Genomic DNA, 22298 nt, shown 5'->3' with positions numbered 1-22298 from the left:
TAATTAACTTGTAAGCCATGAGTGTATAAGTTTAGCTAAAGTCAAGAAAATTGACTTTCACCCACTACATTTAGAGGAAAAACATTATTTCTGCTTATATAAGCAGCACATGTCCATGTCATAAAATTGAATATTATGGGGCGTACAAATCAGTGAAAATCTTTATTTGACAGGAGCCAATCATAAGCTATGAAAAAAGTCAAGATAATAGTCAGACTCACGGTTTTACTCTACAAACAAGATTAAACTCATCACACAGCAACTGACACCCAAACGTTATACCTCCCGAAATATATAAACATATATCAATACGAGTTTTATATTAAAGAAACAACATTTTAAAATGTTCCCATAATGCATTTCGGTTGAGAAAATGGCCTTGTAATGCTGCTTCTGTCTATGAACACATATCTCTTTCCCGTTTCTGTGCATTATAACACAAGAAAACAAGTTAATATGAGCTAGCTAACAATGGACATTATGGGATACACCTATTTTGACACTAAAGCCCTCATAATGTATCCATGTATCTGGGATAGATACATTCCCAGACCATCATGCAACTCATCAGAGCCAAGAAAATACAGTTTGTTCCTCTGCACGTGACATAATGCCATTATTGACTTGTTTCAGATGACTGCATTATCATCATCTGACCAAGCAGCATTTAAAGAATTATTTACTGGCCTTTATCATGTGTGAGTCACATTTTTGCCCACTTGGGTACAACCTACGGTACTTGTCATTTTCCAGGTCGACAACAGTACAACTGAATGATTGCATGAAATTAGCGGCCAACCTATTTTGAGGACCGTCGAAAGATAACAACAATGATTTTATTCATTTGTGAGTGAGTACAAGCCGCTTTCGTCATTTGTGTGACATTTACAAGGTTTTATGTCCATTAAAACTGTTGCTGTATTGTTACGTATGCCCTAAAGGCCCATATGTTGATTCCCTGTAAATGACTAGGGAGCTTACTTAAAATGGAACATCGGATGTCCTGCAGCCGTTTAAGTAGTGGAGTATTAGGATGCAGTCGGTGGCGTTTCTGGCTGGAATGATGCCCTCGGCGGACCGTTGCTTTGGCGCCCGCTCGGTGCCCACCCCACTTTACATATTTACACGACTAGTGTTTCTGTACAAAAAATATTTTTGGAACTATATTATGTGAAGGCTTTGACTTTGTGATTTCTAGTTCTGTTGACAAAAATAATGGTACTTAATTGTAATCTCCCACCATCAATTAACTAGCAGTCAAGGCTAAACTAACTCATTTTGAGTCAGTCACAGTTATCTCTTTTTTTATTTCATATTTTTGTCGTAAAATAACAGCCATAAATCATAACCCCCCCGTCGTCCAACATAATTAATTAGTTAATTGCCTACATGGCCCATAGCTAGAACAGTTGTTCTGTTTTAAGATACCCACTCAATAGAAAACATTCATTCATTCATTTTCATTATCCTCACAAGGGTCGTGGGGGTGCTAGAGCCTATCCCAGCTATCTTCGGGCGTGAGGCGGGGTACACCTTGGACTGGTCGCCAGCCAATCACAGGGCACATATAGACAAACAACCATTCACACTCACATTCATACCTATGGACAATTTGGAGTCGCCAATTAACCTAGCATGTTTTTGGAATGTGGGAGGAAACCCGGAGAAAACCCACGCATGCAAACTCCACACAGAGATAGCCGAGGGTTCAACAGAAACCATATGGCAGCAAATAATAATCTTGTTTGTGGTTCCAAAGGCTGCATACACTGAACTGTATACACGGTATGTTGGCATTAATTTGCTCCCATACATTTTTGCGCTCATGTGATGATCAACACAGCCTCTCGGTACGACTGCTGACATGTGGCGACGGGCCAGTAGCTTGTGACTGGGACCTTGTCAGACGAAGACTGTTGTTTAAAAGGTTACAGGAATTACACAACGCCCCGAGCGAATCACAAGATCTGAGCATCTTGGGGAGGGGGAGATACTGGGATTATGGCAAAGGCAAAGGATTGCAACCGTTGTCAACCTGATCATTAGAGATGGGATTTATGTCTCTTATGGGCGAATATTGGTGAGCCGTTTCTTTCAAAGAGCCGTTCGAAAAACTTCCTCATTTGGCTCGTTTTTATATTGAGTTTTAAGAAGCTGTAAACTGTTCAGTAGATGGGGTGGGGTTGTTGCTCTGTAGAGCCCTGAGGAGGACCCCTGAACTCTCTTTGTGTTAATAGCAGCCTATGCCTGATCATCAGTGTAGATTTGGTGCAATTGTTCATTTAGCCTCATTTACACCGCTGGCCGAGGCAGCTGCCATTCATGTGTTTCTGTGTTTTTCTTTTTTTTTTTTTTTTTACTGCTGCACTCACGTGAAGGCAGCGTGCACGACGTGATGCTATTTTCCGTTCATGTTAAAAACCAGTTGGTCACAACACGACCCATCATAGAAGCAGTTCCGTGGCAGCCACGTTTCACCGACAACACACCGTATCATCCAGGGGGCAAACAATAGGCAGACGCAAAGTACAACCTTGATGCGAGTTGGCTATTTTTGGATAATGATTAAAAGGCTGCCATTATGACAATCCAAAGTTGCATGTAACCTTTTGCTGCAACCCCAAATGAGCTTTCACAGCAGCCCGGGTTTAAAGGATTATTTAGTCACAAAGCTCCATCTTTATAATTAATTAAATAGGAAAATGTAATTCATGATAGATATAATTGTGAAAAGTTAAGGTAGCATACTTTCCTCTTAATTGTCAATGAAAACAGAATGTAAACTCTCCTTGCTTTTGTGCCATTCTCCAGAAAAATGCATTATTCACACCACTCCCCTTTCCCTGACTGTTAATTACTAATGACTTTGTGAATGTGGGCATCAACACTGCTGCAGCTGCTGTGTGTTGACTTGAAAACAAACAGCAAATGTTATTTTTATTGTCTTAAATTCAACTAATAACTAAGTTTGTGGTAAGATCGGAATATGTTTTTGTTTTCCACTGGTGCAACAAAAACACATGTGATGTGCTTCAGGTACAACGGAGACTGGTAAAACTAAAACATACCTTAAAAAAAAAGGAGAGCGATTCCAGATCTCCAAAGTCACATTTCCACCAAGCAGTGCAGAGCAGCTCAGCATGGTATGATTTGGAACACTAAAGCATAGTCTGGCTTGTGTTTTCACAGCAGGGAGTGTACGCCAGATGGCAATATCTGCAGCAGCTAAAATATAGTGACTTCATATCAGCAGGCATTTTCACAAAGAGGAGGACGGTTAACAGTAACAATGTGCAAGAACGTCGTATCATGTCATCACTTACTGTTGCAGTCAAATATTACATACTTACAACTACTTACAAGGAAGTTGAAATAACAGCTATAATTGAGAATGAAGTCAAAATATTAAGAGGAAATAGTTATATTCTAATTTCAAAAAAAGAAGTCATAATATTACATATTATTCAAATTAGGACCGAGTGGTTAGTGTGCAGGCCACACAACTAGGAGACCCGAGTTCGATTCCACCCTCGGCCATCTCTGTGTGGAGTTTGCATGTTCTCCCCATGCATGCGTGTATAGCAAAGATAAATGGACTAACATTATTAGAGCCCTCTAGACATGAACTAACACCCCTATAGTCGCCCTTATACTCATATTATCCAATACAGTAGACATAATAATGTGTTAGCATTAGGAGAGTCACGTTAATACCGAATCAGGAAGACTTGGGTTTGAATCTCCGCTTGGGCATCTCTGTGTGGAGTTTGCATGTTCTACCCGTGCATGCGTGGGTTTTCTCTGGGTACTCTGTTTTCCTCCCACATTCCAAAAACATGCTAGGTTAATTGGCCACTCCAAATTGTCCATAGGTATGAATGTGAGTGTGAATGGTTGTTTGTCTATATGTGCCCTGTGATTGGCTGGCGAAAAGTCCAGGGTGTACCCCGCCTTTCGCCCGAAGACAGCTGGGATAGGCTCTGTGAGGATAAGCGGTAGAAAATTAATGACTTAATATACAAATATAATATTGTGGTACTAAAGTCATAATATTATGAACCAAAATAATTCAGTTATTATTATAATTCAAATGTTGGGGAAAAAAATGTTAAAAGGGGGGAAAAAACGGCAAAAACGTTGATATTAATATTTTCACATATCACAAATCTGCCATGTCATTTTTTCTGGAACTATATAACCTCTTAGCATATCTACGTTACAAAATATTAAAGAGCTCCTTTCAGTATACGGTCCTTTGGACACCCCCTGGCTTACATGATACTCCAATAACTTGGCGTCATACTGTATTCATGGGTCTGATCATAATCAGAAATCATTTTCATTCATTCATTTTCTATACCGCTTATCCTTATGAGGGTTGCGGACGTGCTGGAGCCTATCCCAGCTGTTTTCGGGCTCGAGGCAGGGTACACCCTGGACTGGTTGCCAGCCAATCACAACAGAAATCATTTTGTGGAGGTTAAAAGGGAGGGTCTGTTATTTACAAAGTCACTGCTTTGGGAACGTGTCGTCTTCATCATCGTATCTTGTACCTGCTAAGAAAAAACAACTGCGACAACACACGTGGTAGATTGATTGCATTATAACCGAGACCATAGAGGACAGTGATTACACCACAGTCTGCTGTTTGGTTAATATTTCATAACGTTCATAACGATGTTAGGTCTTGGCTGGTCGTTCATATCACACGCTATTTGCTGCAATTGTTCAGCATCAGCAATTTCATTTAAACCCTGCATCGTGCATCCATAATCTGGTTCCACATTCCCCTCCGCAAAGGTGCGCCGGTGTTCAACACATGCATACATGCACATATAATACATGTATGTACATATGCTGTTTGTTGTGCAGCCCCCTCCCTTGTCCTCCTTTCCCCTTTTTTCCTTCCTTCTCATCCTCTCTTCTTTCCCTAGTCACAGCTCACTGTCAACAGTGCTGGATTAGGAGCATTTGACTGGCTTGTTGCTAGGCAACGGTAACCACGGAAACCGATTCATTACGAGGACAAGGATGGGACCAGGAAAATGCAACTGGGAATGGGTTAGGCGGGTAAACGTTGCACAGTAATTATGGCGTGTTTTCAGTCTTGCGTGATCCGGTACATGGGCAGGGAAACAATGGCAAGGAGAAGTTTGCTTCTCAGCTCCATTGCGTCACATTGTGTGGCAATGAGCACGGTGAGGAATAGTTTTGTGCAACTGAAGCAGTTTTGATGAATGCGACTAGCTTGTGAGTAAAAGCAATAAAGCAGTCACAAACACTGTTTAAACGGTGTCGTATTTCATAAAAAACGTCCGCTATTAGACAACATCAGCGGGGAGCCAGAAAGACAGTCGTGAAACAATGAGGGCACCCTACGGTGTAACGCTCCTACTCTCTGAACTGCTGCACACAAAAGGGTGACAATTTGTCAAAGCATGCACCCCGACTGTGTCGCCTGTGCTAGTATTTATGTGACAAATGCAACACATGTAGACGCTGTTAATAAACGCCAAAGATTGACTTTAAATTTCCCACACAGCTCTACGGTACAAAAAGAGACACTTTGATATTACAGCTCAAATTTGGTACACATGGTACAAAGCGAGCGAGATTGGTTGAAAAAAAACATGCCCGCCATTAAGCAACATTCCTGGTTAATATCTGATTCCATACTCCGGTTTCCTCCCACATTCCAAAAACATGCTAGGTTAATTGGCGACTCCAAATTGTCCATAGGTATGAATGTGAGTGTGAATGGTTGTTTGTTTATATGTGCCCTGTGATTGGCTGTCGACCAGTCCAGGGTGTACCCCGCCTCTCGCCCGAAGACAGCTGGCAGCCCCTGCGACCCTCATGAAGAAAAGCGGTCGAAAATGAACGAATGAATGAATATCTGATTCCAGACCGGACTGCGCTAAGTAAATTTCCCTTAATTAGAAGTCAATAATTAATTAATTAATTAATTAATACATTGAATATTTTTGTAGTTACAACATAGAAAACCTTTTAATGACTTTGTAAATACATTTATTACCATTATTAGAGCATATCTCATTATTAGAGATAACTCCTATTATTATATCCCATTATAGCAATGCTACGGGATGACACGGCCGCGGCTGCATAGCATGCAAGCAAGCTAACAAGTTAGCCTCCAATTTATTTTTTCTAATCTTATTTTTTCTAATCTGGCTTCAAACAGAATGAAGAAGAACGACAAAGAAGCCAACAACATATCTACCACTTCCACACGTAATGGGAGGAGAACTTTTTTTTCCACTATGCTATCATGTTGTACATGCCATGGCTGACTGCACGCAGTGTGACGGTGATGTGTGATTCAATGTGAGGCTTAGTGGACAGAATGCTGGAGCCTATCCCAGCTGACTTCAACGAGAGGCGGGGTACACCCTGGAATGGTCATCAGCCAATCACAGGGCATATATAGACAACCATTCACACTCACATTCATACCTATGGACAATATGGAGTCGTCCATTAACCTAACATGCGTGTTTTTGGAATGTGGAAGGAAACCGCAGTACCCAGAGAGATGCCCAATTGGAGATTCGAACCAGATCTTCCCAATTTTGTGACTGTGTGGCTAATATTACTTGTATTTCAATTTTTTTTTACTAATAATGGGCCATAGTCAAACCGTTATGTAGCGAGCGACGACATTTAATGAAGATCACATTTTTGCTCTTCCAAACTACAACCCGTAGGAGGCACAACTAATGTCATTTACAGTCATGTAGGAAACAACTGAGCAACCATGAGTTATGCAATTTTTTTTACTGATTTGTCGCTTAGCACAAATTATTGGATGAGGTTTTGCGATTTTTATTCTCCAATTGCCGTAGCTAAATACGTTTTCTATGGATGTTCCTATCAAGATTTTATGCTGCCGATACCGATCCTGATCCTGATAATGCAGTGAAACATCTGAAACCAATACTGATCACATAGATGCAGTGAAAATGTTTAAATGTACTACTGTATACTCAGTATACTCAGTATAGCTGTCATTGTGTTTGGAAATCGTATTTGTAATTGTTGTGAAACAAGCGAAAGACCATTCTAAGACCATTCTGTTAGTTTACACTGCAGAGAAGCTTGTCGCCAGTTTAGTCAGTTCCACTTCTACTTCATTGTTCCCGGCACATTTTGTCATTTTACTGTCTATTGCTGGTACTATCAGGAAATTGTAAAAGTTGTGCATGTTTTTCTCCTCCACTAAAGCACCCGTGAACTCCCATAGAGCGATATGAGCCTTTGCAATATGCAAAGTCTCACAGGAAACAGCCACCTCATATATCGTTCTGTGAACTCAATTAACACCATACTGGATTTTTTTTTGCTCAGGCTCTATTTTTAACATAAAAAATATAACTATGTAGCGGTGTATAACCTGAAAGAGGAATCGCTAACGTTCCTGGTTAGTACAGGAATACTGCAGCCTTGTATAAAACTATAAAAATAGCTGACCCCTTTGGTGATCCTGACCAAAAACTGAAATAGATTCATTGTTGACCTTCCATTATCATAAGGCAGTTAAACAAACATTTACGACGTAACATTCCAAAAACATCTCGATAAGGAAATGGATGTGGATAAGAAATTACTCACATACCAAAACAATGAGAAAGAGATAAACCAGCACAGGCTCTTCTTGAATTTAAAATAGCTTCGTTCGTACGACATTACGTCAAGAGTGGATGAATTTCCTGGGTGGTTATCTGCGTTGGAGCATCAAGTCATGACGCTAACGGTTGTCATTGTTTAAATCCGTTTGTACAAGTCAGCGTGTCCCCTAGGTTTACAGCGATGGTGGAGGGTGGGAGTGTGGAGTGGAGCAGTGGGGGAAACGCAGCTTAGCTGAGTCATAGAAAGTAATGCAAGTAATGCAAGAGAATGTATGATAAAAAAAAAATTAGAAAATAGAAAGTCTCTATTATTTTCTTCAAGGGAAACACTGAAAGCTCTGCACACACAACACGGGACAATACAGCTAGTGGTAACGCAGTCACGCAGCAGCGAACTAAAATAACAGCTTGCTAATTAAATCAGCGAGAAAACGTGATTGCCAGAACAACAATTGGAAAAAATTTAAAAAATGAGAACTATAAACGAACAAAGCCCGGCTCTGTCCTGATAGGTCTTGCATAGCTAAATGGGTAATTGGGGTTGCTTTGTTTTTAATGGTCTTACCGCTCATATGTCTGCATATGGACACATAGATACTTGGCCCGTCTCTTTAAAGTGGATTTTTCTTACCGTCTGGTTGTCCTCGTAGAGTTTGAGGTCATAGCCACTCAGTTCAACACAGAAAATGATTGCAGTCACGCCCTCGAAACAGTGGATCCACTTCTTCCTCTCTGATCGCTGTCCGCCCACGTCTACCATCTTAAAGGTGAGCTCCTTGAAGGTGAACTTGTTCTCCACAATCCCGGTGGTCATGTCACGGGATCGCAGGATGTCTTCCACCGTGGGGATGTACTCAGGTGCGGATATACGATCCAGGTCGTTTAGGTAGTACGCAGTGTTGTCCTCTAAGTGGTACTCATTGGACCGCTGAAAGCACTCCTGGACTCCGGAGTCCGCCCAGAGGCGTTTCATGACCCCCAGCAACTCTGTCGTGATCTCTCCCTTGCTTTCGGCCGGACCTGTGAGAGCGAAAAGCTGCACGGCATCGTAGGCGCGATCAGGGTTGTGAAAGTCGATCTTAAGTGTGGTGAGGGCGCGGATGATGCGGGTGAGCGAGTCGATGGCATTGTACAGGATGAGGGGCTTGTACTCCTTGCAGGCCTCCAGGTTGAAGCCACCACTGTGGATGATCTTCATCTGCTTGACAATAGTGCTTTTGCCAGAGTTGCTGGTGCCCAGTAGAAGTAACTTGATCTCACGCCTCTGCCGCTGGCTCTCGGAGCGCAGGTGGCGGTCTATCCGCCGTGAGCGCCGAGCCGCTTCCTTCTCCTCCGAGCTCTGACGGCATCCCATGGTCCTCCACCACGTGGTAAGCGCAAAGGAACTCGTGCTGCCGCCGGACAGGAGAGCAAATTGCAAAGAAGAAGTGATGGGTAACTTCGGTGGAGGCCGAGGATCGTTGGGAGAGGAGGCGTGTACGACGTCACAACGACCAAGTGACTCACCAACGTTTCATTGTTTTTTTGAGTCCTGTGTGGGCAAAACCCAGACCCGTGGGATGCCCACACTGTGTCTGGCACTGAGGATGGACTGCCTGCTGAAGCCAAGGGAGATGGGGCTCATAGCAGGGTCTGCCCCTGAGGAAAATCTCTACACCATTCAGCATATGTCAGTAGAAGAAAGGTTTGGGCTTGATAGGTGCGATGGTGAAAATTCTCTCACTCCACTCCCACATGGCTCCCGTGTTGCGTCTTTACGACGTGCCAACCGCAATCATCCACCCTTTTCTTTTGGTTGTTGCTGGAGCTTGCCCTCTTTAAGATTCTTCAGTTCCTGAAATCCTATGAAAACAGAGAAGGGGGAACATGAAGACCAGTTTCGTCACTGCACATTTGGAGAAACAATTATATATTTCAATGGCATTTTTGGTCTGAGTGCTTTGAAAGACAATGGACAATTATTGTTCCAAAATTTCAACCAATCTTTTAAAAGGTTTAAAAACAGGGGTCTCAAACACGCGGCCCGCGGGCCAAATGTGGCTTGCAGGACACTAGTTTGAGGCCCCCGCCTTGATATGAAAGTTCAATGTTAGTGCGGCCTGTGCAAGTTTGATATGGATGCTGTATGGTATCATGTACCCAGAAAAAAATATTACGTTTGATTAATGTTCATGTTGAAGGTTAAATAACTGTTAATAGTTATACTCCTTATCCGTGTGGAAGTGGTAAGTTTTTGGCTATTTAAGTTTAAAGGAAATAACTTGAAGGATACCGTTTAGGTCGCTAGCTCTCTAGTTTGCGAGTTAGCATGTCTCATCCAGACCCGAGCTCCAGTGGCCCCCCAAGTAAATTGAGTTTGAGACCCCTGGTTTAAAAGGTATGTGCTTGTCAGTGTCCTAAAGGTTCATTCATTCATTAATTCATTTTCTAGCTCTTAGGATTGTGGGGGTACACCCTGGACTGGTCGCCAGCCAATCACAGGGCCAATTAACCTAGCATGTTTTTGGATTGTAGGAGGAAACCGGAGTACCCGGAGAAAACCCACGCATGCACGCAAACTCCACACGGAGATGGCCGAGGTTGGAATTGAACTCAAGTCTCCTAGCTGTGAGGCCTGCATGCTAACCACTCGACCGCCGTGCAGCCCCTGGTATGTACCAAATTTTGTGGTGATTCGACCAAACACCCTGAAGTTGTAATTTTTCTGTTTTGTACAATTCTGTGAGAAATTTCAAATCTATCTGATTTTGCGGCGTCAACCTTTGGGTGATCAATAACAGTTCCAACGTGGTTTGTATTTGTCCAAGTGCAAGCAATAAAGTCAAGGTGCGTGTTTTGACAGACAAACTATCCTGGTAAATACAAAACACAAAATACAAAAATACAAAAAAATACAAAAATACAAAACAATACAACACAAAACAATACAACAATGTTTGCTAAATACAAGGATGAAGAGTCTTGAACCAGTCATGATGTGCTATATATATCACTATATTGACACTTACTATGGTACACATAATGTCATTGGATGGTCATATCACCTCGTACTTCGGTACGAGGTACATTATTAAAAAAAAAATACAAAAAAAACCTTAAACTGTATTTTGAAAAGCAGGAAGTGAACAAATGTAACAGTTACTGATTGTAAAAGTACCAGATGGAGGGGTAGGATTTAATAAGCTTTGCTTCTTCCTACTCCTTTTGGACATGTGGAACTGGGAACTGATTATGGGATGCACTCAATTGTAATCTGATGCATGTTCAAATGAAATACTACCATTACCATTACTAAATATTGCTTTTAAGACACCCCTTGGTGTCATTTGCATGGGACTATGGCTAAGTTAGCGTTTAATAGACCATGCTACGTCACAAAAAAGCTCACACAAGCAATCAATTTGGCGACGGAGGCAAGGAAAAAACTCTTTTAAACAGAATGGAGACTCGGTGGGGCGGCCTTTGCCCTGTGTGTTCAGCTTGAAAGACAATGAACTATAATTTGTTTTTATAGTAAATACAGTGGGAAGGGATGCTTGCTTTTGATTTAAACAAACGACAGTACGTGCCACACTACTGCACACATACACAGTCAAGGTCAAAGATACTACAGAGAAAGCACGGTCTAGAAAATTAGAAATGCAGTGTTGCAAGAAGAATTTGGTTGCATGATGACACTCCACCACGTCTGCATATCCTCCCAACAAAACAACATTAGGCGAAATGGTTATTTACCGCCTCAAGGGGAGAATAACCGTCTTAAGCAGCAGGTGCCTCCTGTGCTTTAATGCCGCCATGAAACCGCTGTTGTAGTTGCGCTTGCAGACATCTGTGATGTTATCCACCAGGTTCTACATGGCAATTTAGAAAGGGAGGAAATACAAATATTTTCACCGGGATTTGATTTCATTTCAGTCCTTCTGGGTATGTTCAGGAGGGATAGGTTGACCCAATAAAAAATATTGAATTTTAATATGTTTTTGGATGTTAATAAAGTTCTGGGGTAGATAGGCACATATTGAGGCAGGCTGTTTGCTGTTGGCTGAGTAACACGAGTGAAATCATTACTTTGGCCTACTTTTGCTGGCAAACTTTGCCGACCTGTCAGTGAGAGAGAGAGAGAGAGAAAGGGAGAGTTTCAGAGCGAGGTCCTTTCTTCAAAGGAGTGAGAGGACAAACAGAGCAGAACAAAGCCATAATAAAGCATTGCCGCACACACACACACACACACAGCAAGCATTGTTTCCTGGCTTCAGGCACCTGCTACCCCTTGCTAACTGACACAGCCAGGAAAAACGGTTAATGCACACATTTCAAAGAGTCCTTTTTTTGATTTTTGATTTTTTTTTATATATTATTTGCAACAATTTAAATGTGCAGCAACTGCATTTCGGCACCTTTTTGAAGTAACACAACAGGGAAGACTCTTCAGACAAGACAAAAAAGTAAAATGCTGACATTCGTCACAAATATAGCCTAATTAAAACTTTGACTGGTGCGGAACTCTGCAACAAAAAGCCTCGTAGCTACATTTCACACAAGCGCTGCATGTGCTCGTAATTCAGTGACTTATTAGACAGCTAGCTGTGGAATAAAGAGGAGGTGTGTCACTTAAGGAGGACGTGCTCGGAGGCATCGCCTCTCTTCGGGTACCAGGATTACTTATGAGTTAAAGTGATAGCCGAGAGGGAACCGAGAAATGTCACGACACCACAACCCAACTTGCTCTCCGCAGTTCCAACCACGTGTTTCCTGTCATTTGTTAATACGCTACACCGCAAATACCGGTAGTTGTATGATTTATGACATGATGAGCACATGGAGTAATGAGTCTGGTGAGTTATGTGAAGCCAGCAAAAGTACAATTCAAATGTCTCCTATTATGAAAAATGACATTTTATTATGCTCTAAATCTAATTAATATGTTTTGGAGCTTTGAAGTTCCGGTTTTTATGACATTATTATTATTATTGCCTCTTTCACTCCCCCAGCTAGATGAGCGTTGGAAAATTTCATCCATCCATTTTCTTCAAATCAGTAGGGAAATCCAGACTTCCATCAGGCGGACACCAAGGCGCTCCAAGGCCAGCTGTGAGACATAGTCCCTCCAGTGTGTCTTCGGTCTACCGCACGGCCTCCTCTTGGCTGGACATGTCCGGAACACCTCACCAGGTAGGCGTCCAAAAGGGACCCGACCGGACTGTCCATGTGAAGGAGGCATGCCAAGCTGGGAAAAGGCCCCGGGGCAGATCCAGGACACGCTTGAGGGATTATGTCTCACAGCTGGCCTCGGAACGCCTTGCTGTCCTCCCGGTGGAGCTGGAGGAGGTGGCTGTGGACTGGGAAGACTGGGCTTCCCTACTGAGACTAGGGACGAAAATGGAATGGAACTATACATACAGACATTTTTCTTCTACAAATGAGCAAACCTAGCATGACATTGCTGTTGCGATGTTTTGTTCTCTGTAGTTGACGCAGCTATGCTAGTGTTGCTATAACATTTGTGTCCTCATATTCCACTCCTTAATGTTGCATTTTATGTGATATATGCCATCTATTATGTTGGACGGAGTAAATTACAGTGTGCTCATTAGAAGTAAAGCAAAATTCGAAATTCCAGTTAATTTTGGACAACAAACTTAAAAATACACGATTGTGGCAGCTCTGAAAATAAGCAAAGATCCCATTTAGAGAGTAACCATTACATCAGATTTGGCAATTTAGACCTGGAAGTGTGGCTTTTCGATGACTGCACATTCTTTTTTTGCCTGCAGGGATGGCGTGCCCGTCTTTTGCACTTTTTGCTCGGAACCATCAGTCACGCATCCTCACAATGGCGTGGTTATGACTATCACACTCGGTGGGTTTTTGACAAGGAAGTCTTGCAAACGGGAATACAGTGAAGGCACACACAGCAAAAGACTCACATGTCATTTCGTCAGCTGCACAGCTATGATATTTTCTCATCCAAAGGCAGCTGCTTGAATTGCTGCGAGCTTGCCACCTGACAGTTTTTTCAAGGGTTATTCAGAGTGTCTACGATAATATCCATATCAGCAGCTAATCCCAAGATCATTGTCAAGTACTGGGAATTTATGGCCGCATTTTTGGGCAAGATCAGTCATTTATTACTTCTGTGGTAGGTATCGAGACCAAAAATTAATTTTCTGTTCCCAAAGCCTGAGAGAGAATGTTGCCCTTAAGAGAGACACGAGGGTCATTATTTATGTATGGGATGTTACAGAGACAATGAATGAGCAATGCATTACTGAGGTGATCAATGCTCAACGACTCGTCTTCCACGTGGCTTGTGGCCACCGCAAGGTGACACACAAGCTTGTTTAGTATAAACAGAAATGACAGAGACGACCTCTGGGTGAAATTACATTTAAAACGTTTGAATGCCTGTACAACACTGAAGACTTTTAGCATATCAATTGGTCATGGTGTATGATTTACATTAGTTACAATAGTTACTTAACAGGGTTACACTTGTGTAGCAAAGATAAATGGACTAACGTTATTAGAGCCCTCTAGACATGAACTAACACCCCTATAGTCACCCTTACACTCATATTATCCGATACAGTAGACATAATAATGTGTTAGCATTAGGAGAGTCACGTTAATACTGAATCGGGAAGATGTGGGTTTGAATCTCCACTTGGGCATCTCTGTTCTCCCTGTGTGTGCATGGGTTTTCTCCGGGTACTCCGGTTTCCTCTCACATTCCGAAAATGTTATGTTAATTGCTGACTCCAAATTATCCATGGGTATGAATGTGAGTGTGAATGGTTGTTTGTCTATATGTGCCCTGTGATTGGCTGACGACCAGTCCAGGGTGTACCCCGCCTCTCGCTTGAAGTCACCTGGGATAGGCTCCAGCATTCTGTCCACTAAGCCTCACATTGTATCACACATCACCGTCACACTGCATGCAGTCAGCCAAGGCATGTACAACAAGATAGCATAGTGAAAAAAAAGTTCTCCTCCCATTACGTGTGGAAGTGGTATATTGTTGGCTTCTTTGTCTTTTCTTCTTTCTTTGCCTTTGTCTGTCAGTCCAGAGTGTACCCCACTTCTCGCCCGAAGTCCGATGGGATAGGTTCCAGCATATGTTTAATAATGCTACACTTACAGCATGATTTATTAATATATCTGTGTCACTGTTTGCTCGTGTATTGTTTATTTTACTGTTTAACATGCTAAACGTGTTTTAGTGAAATGTTCATGGTTGTTCCTTTGTCACTGGGACTAACACTGTTGACAGTCTAAACACACACACATACACTATCATCACCTGCCGCCACACCAACTGTCAACAAGAAGCCTGCGCTAATACACCTTTCTGAATGACCACTCTTAATTTTCCTGCGCTTCATTCCAGTCAATCACAATTAGTTTTTTTTCTCTCTGATGGCAGCATATTGAATGTCCATATTAGTAATGCTCGGCTGGCGAGTTACAAAGCAGACTCTGACAAACACGGAACCATAAATACGGGCCCATTTTTGTGTTAAATGAAAGTGAATGGTGACAGCGGATTAAAGAATCTGTTGAGAACCTCATTGAAAATACCTCTGCTCTATTGCAATGCAGCGCAGATACTTGCCAATAACAAATAGATCATTTAAGGCAGGGGTCTCAAACTCAATTTACTTGGGGGCCACTGGAGCTCGGGTCTGGGTGAGACTGGGCCGTATCAGGTTTTCCAAAAAAAAAATGCATTTATTAAAAAAAAAAAAAATTAAACTTCGCTTTGGTTCCAATTTTCTACAAGAAAAGCTCTGATAAAACATTCCACTGTTCTCAAATATTCATTCATTCATTCATTCATTCATTTTCTACTGCTTTTTCCTCACGAGGGTCGCGGGGGCTGCTGGAGCCTATCCCAGCTGTCTTTGGGCGAGAGGCGGGGTACACCCTGGACTGGTCGCCAGGCAATCACAGGGCACAAATAGACAAACAACCATTCACACTCACATTCATACTTATGGACAATTTGGAGTGGCTGTTCTCAAATATCTTACTTTTTATTTTTCTACACAAAATAAGATGAAAAATAAATAAACAAATCAAATATAAAGAAAATTAATCAGTAATAAATAAATAAATATAATAATAATAATAATAAAACTCAAGAAACCACATATAGTTGGTGGGTAGATTAAAATGAACAAAGCATTATTAGAGCCCTGTAGACATGACAAAACACGACTATAGTCACATTTATACTTTTTTTATTTACAACATATTGCGCAACTGCAGGGTCTTGAGACATGCTAACTCGCAAACTAGAGAGCTAGCGACCTAAACGGTAGCCTTCAAGTTATTTCCTTTAAACTTAAATAACCAAAAACTTACCACTTCCACACAGATAGGGAGGATAACTATTAACAGTTGTTTAACCTTTAACATGAACATTAATAAAACTTAATATTTTTTTCTGGGTACATGATACCATACAGCATCCATATCAAAATAACATTAAACTTTCATATCAAGGCGGGGGCCTCAAACTAGTGTCCTGCGGGCCACATTCGGCCCACGGGCCGCGTGTTTGAGACCCTAATTTAACGAAAGCGGCATTAGTGTGAATTACTAGCGCAACCTTCTAAAGTAAAATAGAAATCCACAGACTGCGACAGAGATTGAAAGAGTTGTGATCAGCTGTTTCCTGTGACTGTGTGACTCATAGCGTTGTGTGCTGCTGCAGCTTTGCCGGTACGCTGGAATCTGGGACAAAATGCAGACGGTCAATTTCATGCTTTCAGCCTGAGAACCATTGATCAGTGTCATCCCAGCCGGTAGCACAGATCTCAGCAGATAACAACTGTATCATGTGAGGCCTTTTGAAAAGCATTTTTTTGTGTGTGTGCCACTAATGAGGGTAATGCATGCTTAACAAAACACAAAAAAACACTCCCAACCTCGAAAGCTGGCTTTGGTGTGATGAGTAATTGCATCATCGTAATTAGATGACGAAGGAAACGCTTAAACTGGGTGCCAAATAAGTTGCCTACAAGCAGCCTTAAAACTTTACTGCAAATATCTGCTATGAAGAACTGAGTGTTTGTTTCTGTAATGCCGCCGTTCAATGAACCACAGAGGCTCCTTTTAGTCACACGAGTACACTCGTCCCTCGCCACTTCACGGTTCCAACATCATTCCCTCACTCTTGATTTTTCAGTCATTAATTAATGATTGCTGTTGCCGTGATTGACTATCGCCGATTATTAGTCAAAAAATATTGAAAGACTTGGTTTATAGGCATCAGTAATCATTGATAAGACATTACCTTACATTACATTACCTTCACACTGCATGGAGTCAACCATGGCGTGTCTGAAATGACAGTGGAAAAAAGTTCTCCTCCCATTCCTTCTTCCATACTCTGTTTGAATCCCTTTTATAAGTTTACAATAAATAAATGGGACGCAATCTAGTTAGCTCGGTAGTATGCTATGCTTCAATCGGCGGCCTTCTCTTGTGTCTCTGTAGCAATGTGTTGTAAACAAAGAATAATAGGGGTGTAAACGTGGCTATAGGGGTGTTATTTCATGTCTACAGGGCTCTAATAATGGTAAAAATTGTATTCAGAAAGTCAAACAGGTTTTCTATGCTCTAACTCAGGGGTCTCAAACTCAATTTACCTGGGGGCCACTGAAGCTAGGGTCTGGGCAAGGCTGGGCTGCATCAGGTTTTCCAAAAAAAAACAAACGCATTTATTAAAAACAGAAAAATATACAAACTTTTTCAGTGCTTTGGTTCCAATTTTCTACAATAAAAGCTCTGAACATTCCACTGTTCTCAAATATCTTAATTTTTAATTTTCTGCACAAAATAAGATGAAAAATAAATAAACAAATCAAGAATAAAGAAAATCAATCAATCAGTAATAAATAAATATAATAATAATAATAAAACGGCAAATAATAAAAACGTAAGAAACCACATATAGTTGGTGAGTAGACAAATTATTTTTTTCAGATTAAAATTAACAAAGCATTATTAGAGCCCTGTAGGCATGACAAAACACGACTATAGTCACATTTATACTCTTTTTATTTACAACATATTGCGCAACTGCAGGGTCTTGAGACATATGCTAACTCGCAAACTAGAGAGCTAGCGACCTAAACGGTAGCCTTCAAGTTATTTCCTTTAAACTTAAATAGCCAAAAACTTACCACTTCCACACGCATAGGGAGGATAACTATTAACAGTTATTTAACCTTTAACATGAACATTAATCAAACGTAATAATTTTTTCTGGGTACATGATACCATACAGCATCCATATCAAACTTGTGCGAGCCGCACTAACATTAAACTTTCATATCAAGGCGGGGGCCTCAAACTAGTGCCACATTTGGCCCGCGGGCCGCGTGTTTGAGACCCCTGCTCTAACTACTAGAGCATAGATAATATCGCAACCAACTTTGTGGAAATACTGTAGCCACATAACCGCGATAAACAAGGGATGACTGTATCATGAGTTTATCGACCTCTGCATGCGCTTTAAAATGACATTTCTTGTGTCTGGAGGCATTTGGTAAAAATCGACTTCAATTGATTGATGAAATTGAACATGATTGTCTTTGTGATGGATGCTATATTAGACTGCCGTATACTGTGGCCATTATGCAATGTTAAAAGCAGACTTCTGGTTGCACACGTGAGCATACGACTCATTCATTATGGAAAAACAATGCCGGTCAGTGTTCTCACTGTTCTTTCTCCGAAACAGTGGGTCGCTCATGGGGTGGAGATGTGATGAAAGGGAGGGATGGAGCGAGTGGAGGCTTGCGCTAGTTTGTGTGACGGGTGCTCTTTTTTTTTTTTTTTTGTGATAATGGCCTGTTTAATGTTGTTGATGCTCAGCGGCTGGTCCAGCGGGTCACACTGAGTCACAAGGCCTGTCAGTGTTGACAATGGCATGTTTGTTGCGCCGGGCTGATCAGATGTGAAGGCATAAGATGGCACAAGGCGGACACTCCTCTGCTTTATATATGGTATACTGCACGGTTGTCCATGTGCTGCCCAAGGGGGGTGGGTGGAAATATTCTATCAATAACATGGTTTCATTATTAATTTGCTATATTATTCAGTTTTCCACTAATTTGCTTTGTCAACTGTAACACAAAGTTAAGATGTTTATGTTTTCTTTAAACACACAAAATATATCAAAATGCTGTAACTTTCAAACTCTCACTACAGAGTAATTTAGAGTTGGGTTATGACCAATAAAATAAATGTGGCTTCTGGAGCAGAAAATAGAAACTTTCATGTTCCTTCTAACAAGAGCCTTTTTTTGGGTGATTCAATCTTGCAGCCACAGCAGCGATCAAGGGGGTACTGGAGGGTGTATGGGTGTTTGCCTAACGTGCTTTGGGGACTTGGAAAAGGCATTCAACTGTGTCCCTTGTAGTGGCTTACAAGGGAGCCTGGTTTGCATTGCCAACAATAAGTCAAACCTGTTCCCCAATGATGGTTCTGGCTTGACTGACACCCTGGGCGGACCAGCATTATGGTTTACTAGGGCGGTTTGAAGTGTGAAGCTTCTGTGATGAGACTCAGCACTTCCAAATCTGATTGCACCCTTCAGGTTGGGAGTGAGGTCTTGCAAGAGGTGGAGGAGTTCAAAATATGTCAGGGTCCCAGGGAAGCATCAACAAGCGTGGCAATGTTTTGCAGTAATGTGATTGCTGTAGCTGTATCATTGTGTAGAAACGAGAGCTGAGCCGGAACGCAAAACTGTCGATTTGCCAGTCGATCTGCACTCACTTATGGTCATGAGCTTTGGTTTGCAACAGCAAGAACGAGATCATGCGCTACAAACAGCCAAAATGATTTTTTTTTCTATCGTGTAGCTGGAATTATAGGCTAATCTTATAATAATATATATATATAATAATCTTAATTATATATTAAGATATAGGCTGAGGAAGTCGGTCATCCGCGAGGATCTCAGAGTAGAGCCGCTGCTCACAGACATTGAGAGGAACCAATTAAGGTGACTCGAGCATGTAGTCCCTTCTGTCCATGGGGTTACATTGTGACCCGAAACCAATGTAAACCTTCTGGTCTAACAATCCCCGCTTTCCGCGTGGGTTCAAACCATGTTCCACACAATGAGAGTCAAGAGCCCATAACCCCAAGCTGTCAACCCATCCATGTGAGACCAAAAAGAAGATGACAAGTGTACCTACAGCATATAGTATAAAAACTCATTCATCCCTTTGATTGGACCCCATCGCACTACCTCATCCACCCTTTTCTCCACTTGCTCCTTGATGTTATATGACGTTAACGCAAAAAACACAAAGTTGCTCTGTTTGTCCCCTCACATGTCTGAGTGCTGCAAGTGAAAAGTTCGCTCATCAGCCTTGTGGGGGAAACAGACGTGTTCCTGTGTGTACTGATGGCGGGCAAAACCAAGAGTGACAAAGAGAAGGGTCAAAGAAGAAAGACACGGCTATGTTGTTTTATGCAACAACACCAAAATGCACCCCCGTCACTCAGCCCGGCTGTTCATCACAGGGCCTTATGTTATTTATTAGTGCTTTTTACGTCAGCGCCACACAAGTGGCGGTGTCTTATGGTGTTTTTCCCTAGTACCTGGCTAGGATTAAAACCAAAATAAACACCCAGGCTGAATGAGCATTGTCTTGTTTGGACACAAAGCAATTCAGGGTGGTTTGTCAGTGCTCTGAAAAAATGCTTTAACTTCATTTCTCATAACTGCTCATTCTAAAAAAAAAAAAAAAACAACATGAAATGAATTTGTCGCCTCATTATTACATTTATCGCGAATTTCTTTGAACTCATCACATCGTCAAAAATGGACATAAGTCAAACTTATGTAAACAGGCCATTAAATGACAAATTCTGTCAAATTTGATGTAAAATGTAAAGAATAAGTTGCACCACACACGGTAGGAGACGAGCAGCTGTGAGTAACGACACAGGTGAGCGACGTGTTCGCAGCCATTCTCCCACGGTTTTGATTGGCTGTCACATGTGTGTAAATTTGGGGGAACCAAAGAAGTTTAAAGGAGGAGATGTGGCCGGTGTTGATGTAGTATTCTTGCTAGTACCGCATCTTACTACTATGGAAGATAGATATCGGTGTAAAATGAATGTATCCTTTCCCGATATGTTTACTCTGGCACAGACGAGTTCCACGCTGCTAACATGTATCAGGGTAAAACCAAGCATACCCTCAAGCAAACCAATTTGAAATGCTAGCAAAGCTTTGAGGCAAAATCCAGCATTTTAGCACTAACTGTACCTACACTGTCACTTTAAAAAAAAATTCTGGCCGCTGTCCCCAGCTATCATGTCACCTACTGGACTTGAATGAAGCACGTAACAAAAGAGGTGGAAGGAGGTCAACTTCACCATAGGTTTTTGTCACTGTTGCTCTTGTTTCCTATGCAGTGTGCCAAGGAAGGAAAGGAAATGAAAACATCAAGGAGGCCTGTTAACGAGGAATTTGCATACTGGTCTTAAGAAAAGACCCTCTTTGGGTCTTGACATGTTTCGGGTTCAATTTGGACCTCATTCAACGTTTCAATCTCCACCTAAGACATTGCTAGAGGTGTAAAGGTACGCTGTAAGGTACGGTTTGGTACGTACCTCCATTTTAAGGTCATGGTTTGTTTCATTTCTAAGAAAGTAAGGGAACAAATATAAAACATAAAACTGCTGTCATGGTTTTTAAAATGAAACATGAACTAGAGATGTCCTGTTCTGATGTTGAGGATTGGGATCGGCTCCCGAGCAGCTGTATTTTGAAGATCGGATAGTACCGTTTTTTTTTACGCAACGGGATCAGGCCGATCCACTCAACTCGAAGAAGAAGAATACACAACACCAACCATGCAGATATGGTGTCTTCACTGCGGATGTTCCGTTTGGATGTTCTGCTCCGTAGCTACAGTGATAGTTCCCCCACACAAGTGGTCATCTAGACCTTTCAGGTATTAACTTATTGCCACTCCTATGTGAGTAATGGTCTTACCTTGGCCACTCCAATGAAAAACTGCCTGCATAGAAAGTGCTGCTCTACTTGCTAGGGACCATCAATAAATTACTTTTGCGCTGAAGAGAATTTGTGAAAAAAAAATTATTTATTCTAAATTACACCACAAATTAATCTATAACCATGTCGAATAATTAGTTATGTGGATTGGGATATTCCGAGTCTGAATTACCATTCATTCATTTTCTACCGCTTTTCCTCACGAGCGTCGCGGCGGGTGCTGGAGCCTATCCCAGCTGTCTTTGGGCGAGAGGCGGGGTAGGACTGGTCACCAGCCAATCATAGGGCACATATAGACAAACAACCATTCACACTCACATTCATACCTATGGACAATTTGGAGTCGCTAATTAACCTAGCATGTTTTTGGAATGTGGGAGGAAACCGGAGTACCCGGAGAAAACCCACGCATGCACGGGGAGAACATGCAAACTCCACACAGAGATGGCCGAGGGTGGGATTGTTGAACCCTGGTCTCCTAGCTGTGAGGTCTGCGCGCTAACCACTCGACTGCCGTGCCGCCGAGTCTGAATTATTAATTACTAAATATTTTTAGTAAGTGAAAATGTAGCATTAATAGTTCCAACTTGTAACCCCGAACA

The 22298-nt window shown here is 41.8% G+C and overlaps 2 protein-coding genes across 3 annotated transcripts in view; one reads left to right on the top strand and one right to left on the bottom strand.

Moving 5' to 3' along the window:
• Window positions 1-22298, bottom strand: part of gnaz (guanine nucleotide binding protein (G protein), alpha z polypeptide) — a 28415-nt gene that overhangs the window by 4398 nt on the left and 1719 nt on the right. The window contains exon 2 of the mRNA XM_058064399.2: window positions 8281-9491. Coding sequence (XP_057920382.1) covers window positions 8281-9003 — 723 coding nt within the window. The 5' untranslated portion in view covers window positions 9004-9491. The remainder of the gene's footprint in view (window positions 1-8280; window positions 9492-22298) is intronic.
• sppl3 (signal peptide peptidase 3) overlaps window positions 10171-22298 on the top strand; it is a 51068-nt gene continuing 38940 nt past the window's right edge. Inside the window, exon 1 of one of the 2 annotated variants that reach the window (XM_078794168.1) lies at window positions 10171-10299. The gene's annotated coding sequence lies outside the window, so the exon portion shown is untranslated. The remainder of the gene's footprint in view (window positions 10300-22298) is intronic. The other variant, XM_078794167.1, reaches the window with a different exon arrangement.

Source organism: Doryrhamphus excisus, linkage group LG10 (assembly GCF_037039965.1).
Source record: "Doryrhamphus excisus strain RoL-2023G ecotype Guam linkage group LG10, RoL_Dexc_Guam_v1.1, whole genome shotgun sequence".
NCBI classification, from domain to species: Eukaryota; Metazoa; Chordata; class Actinopteri; order Syngnathiformes; family Syngnathidae; genus Doryrhamphus; species Doryrhamphus excisus.
Note: the sequence above shows the minus strand (reverse complement) of the source record. Positions and strands in the feature narration are given on the sequence as shown.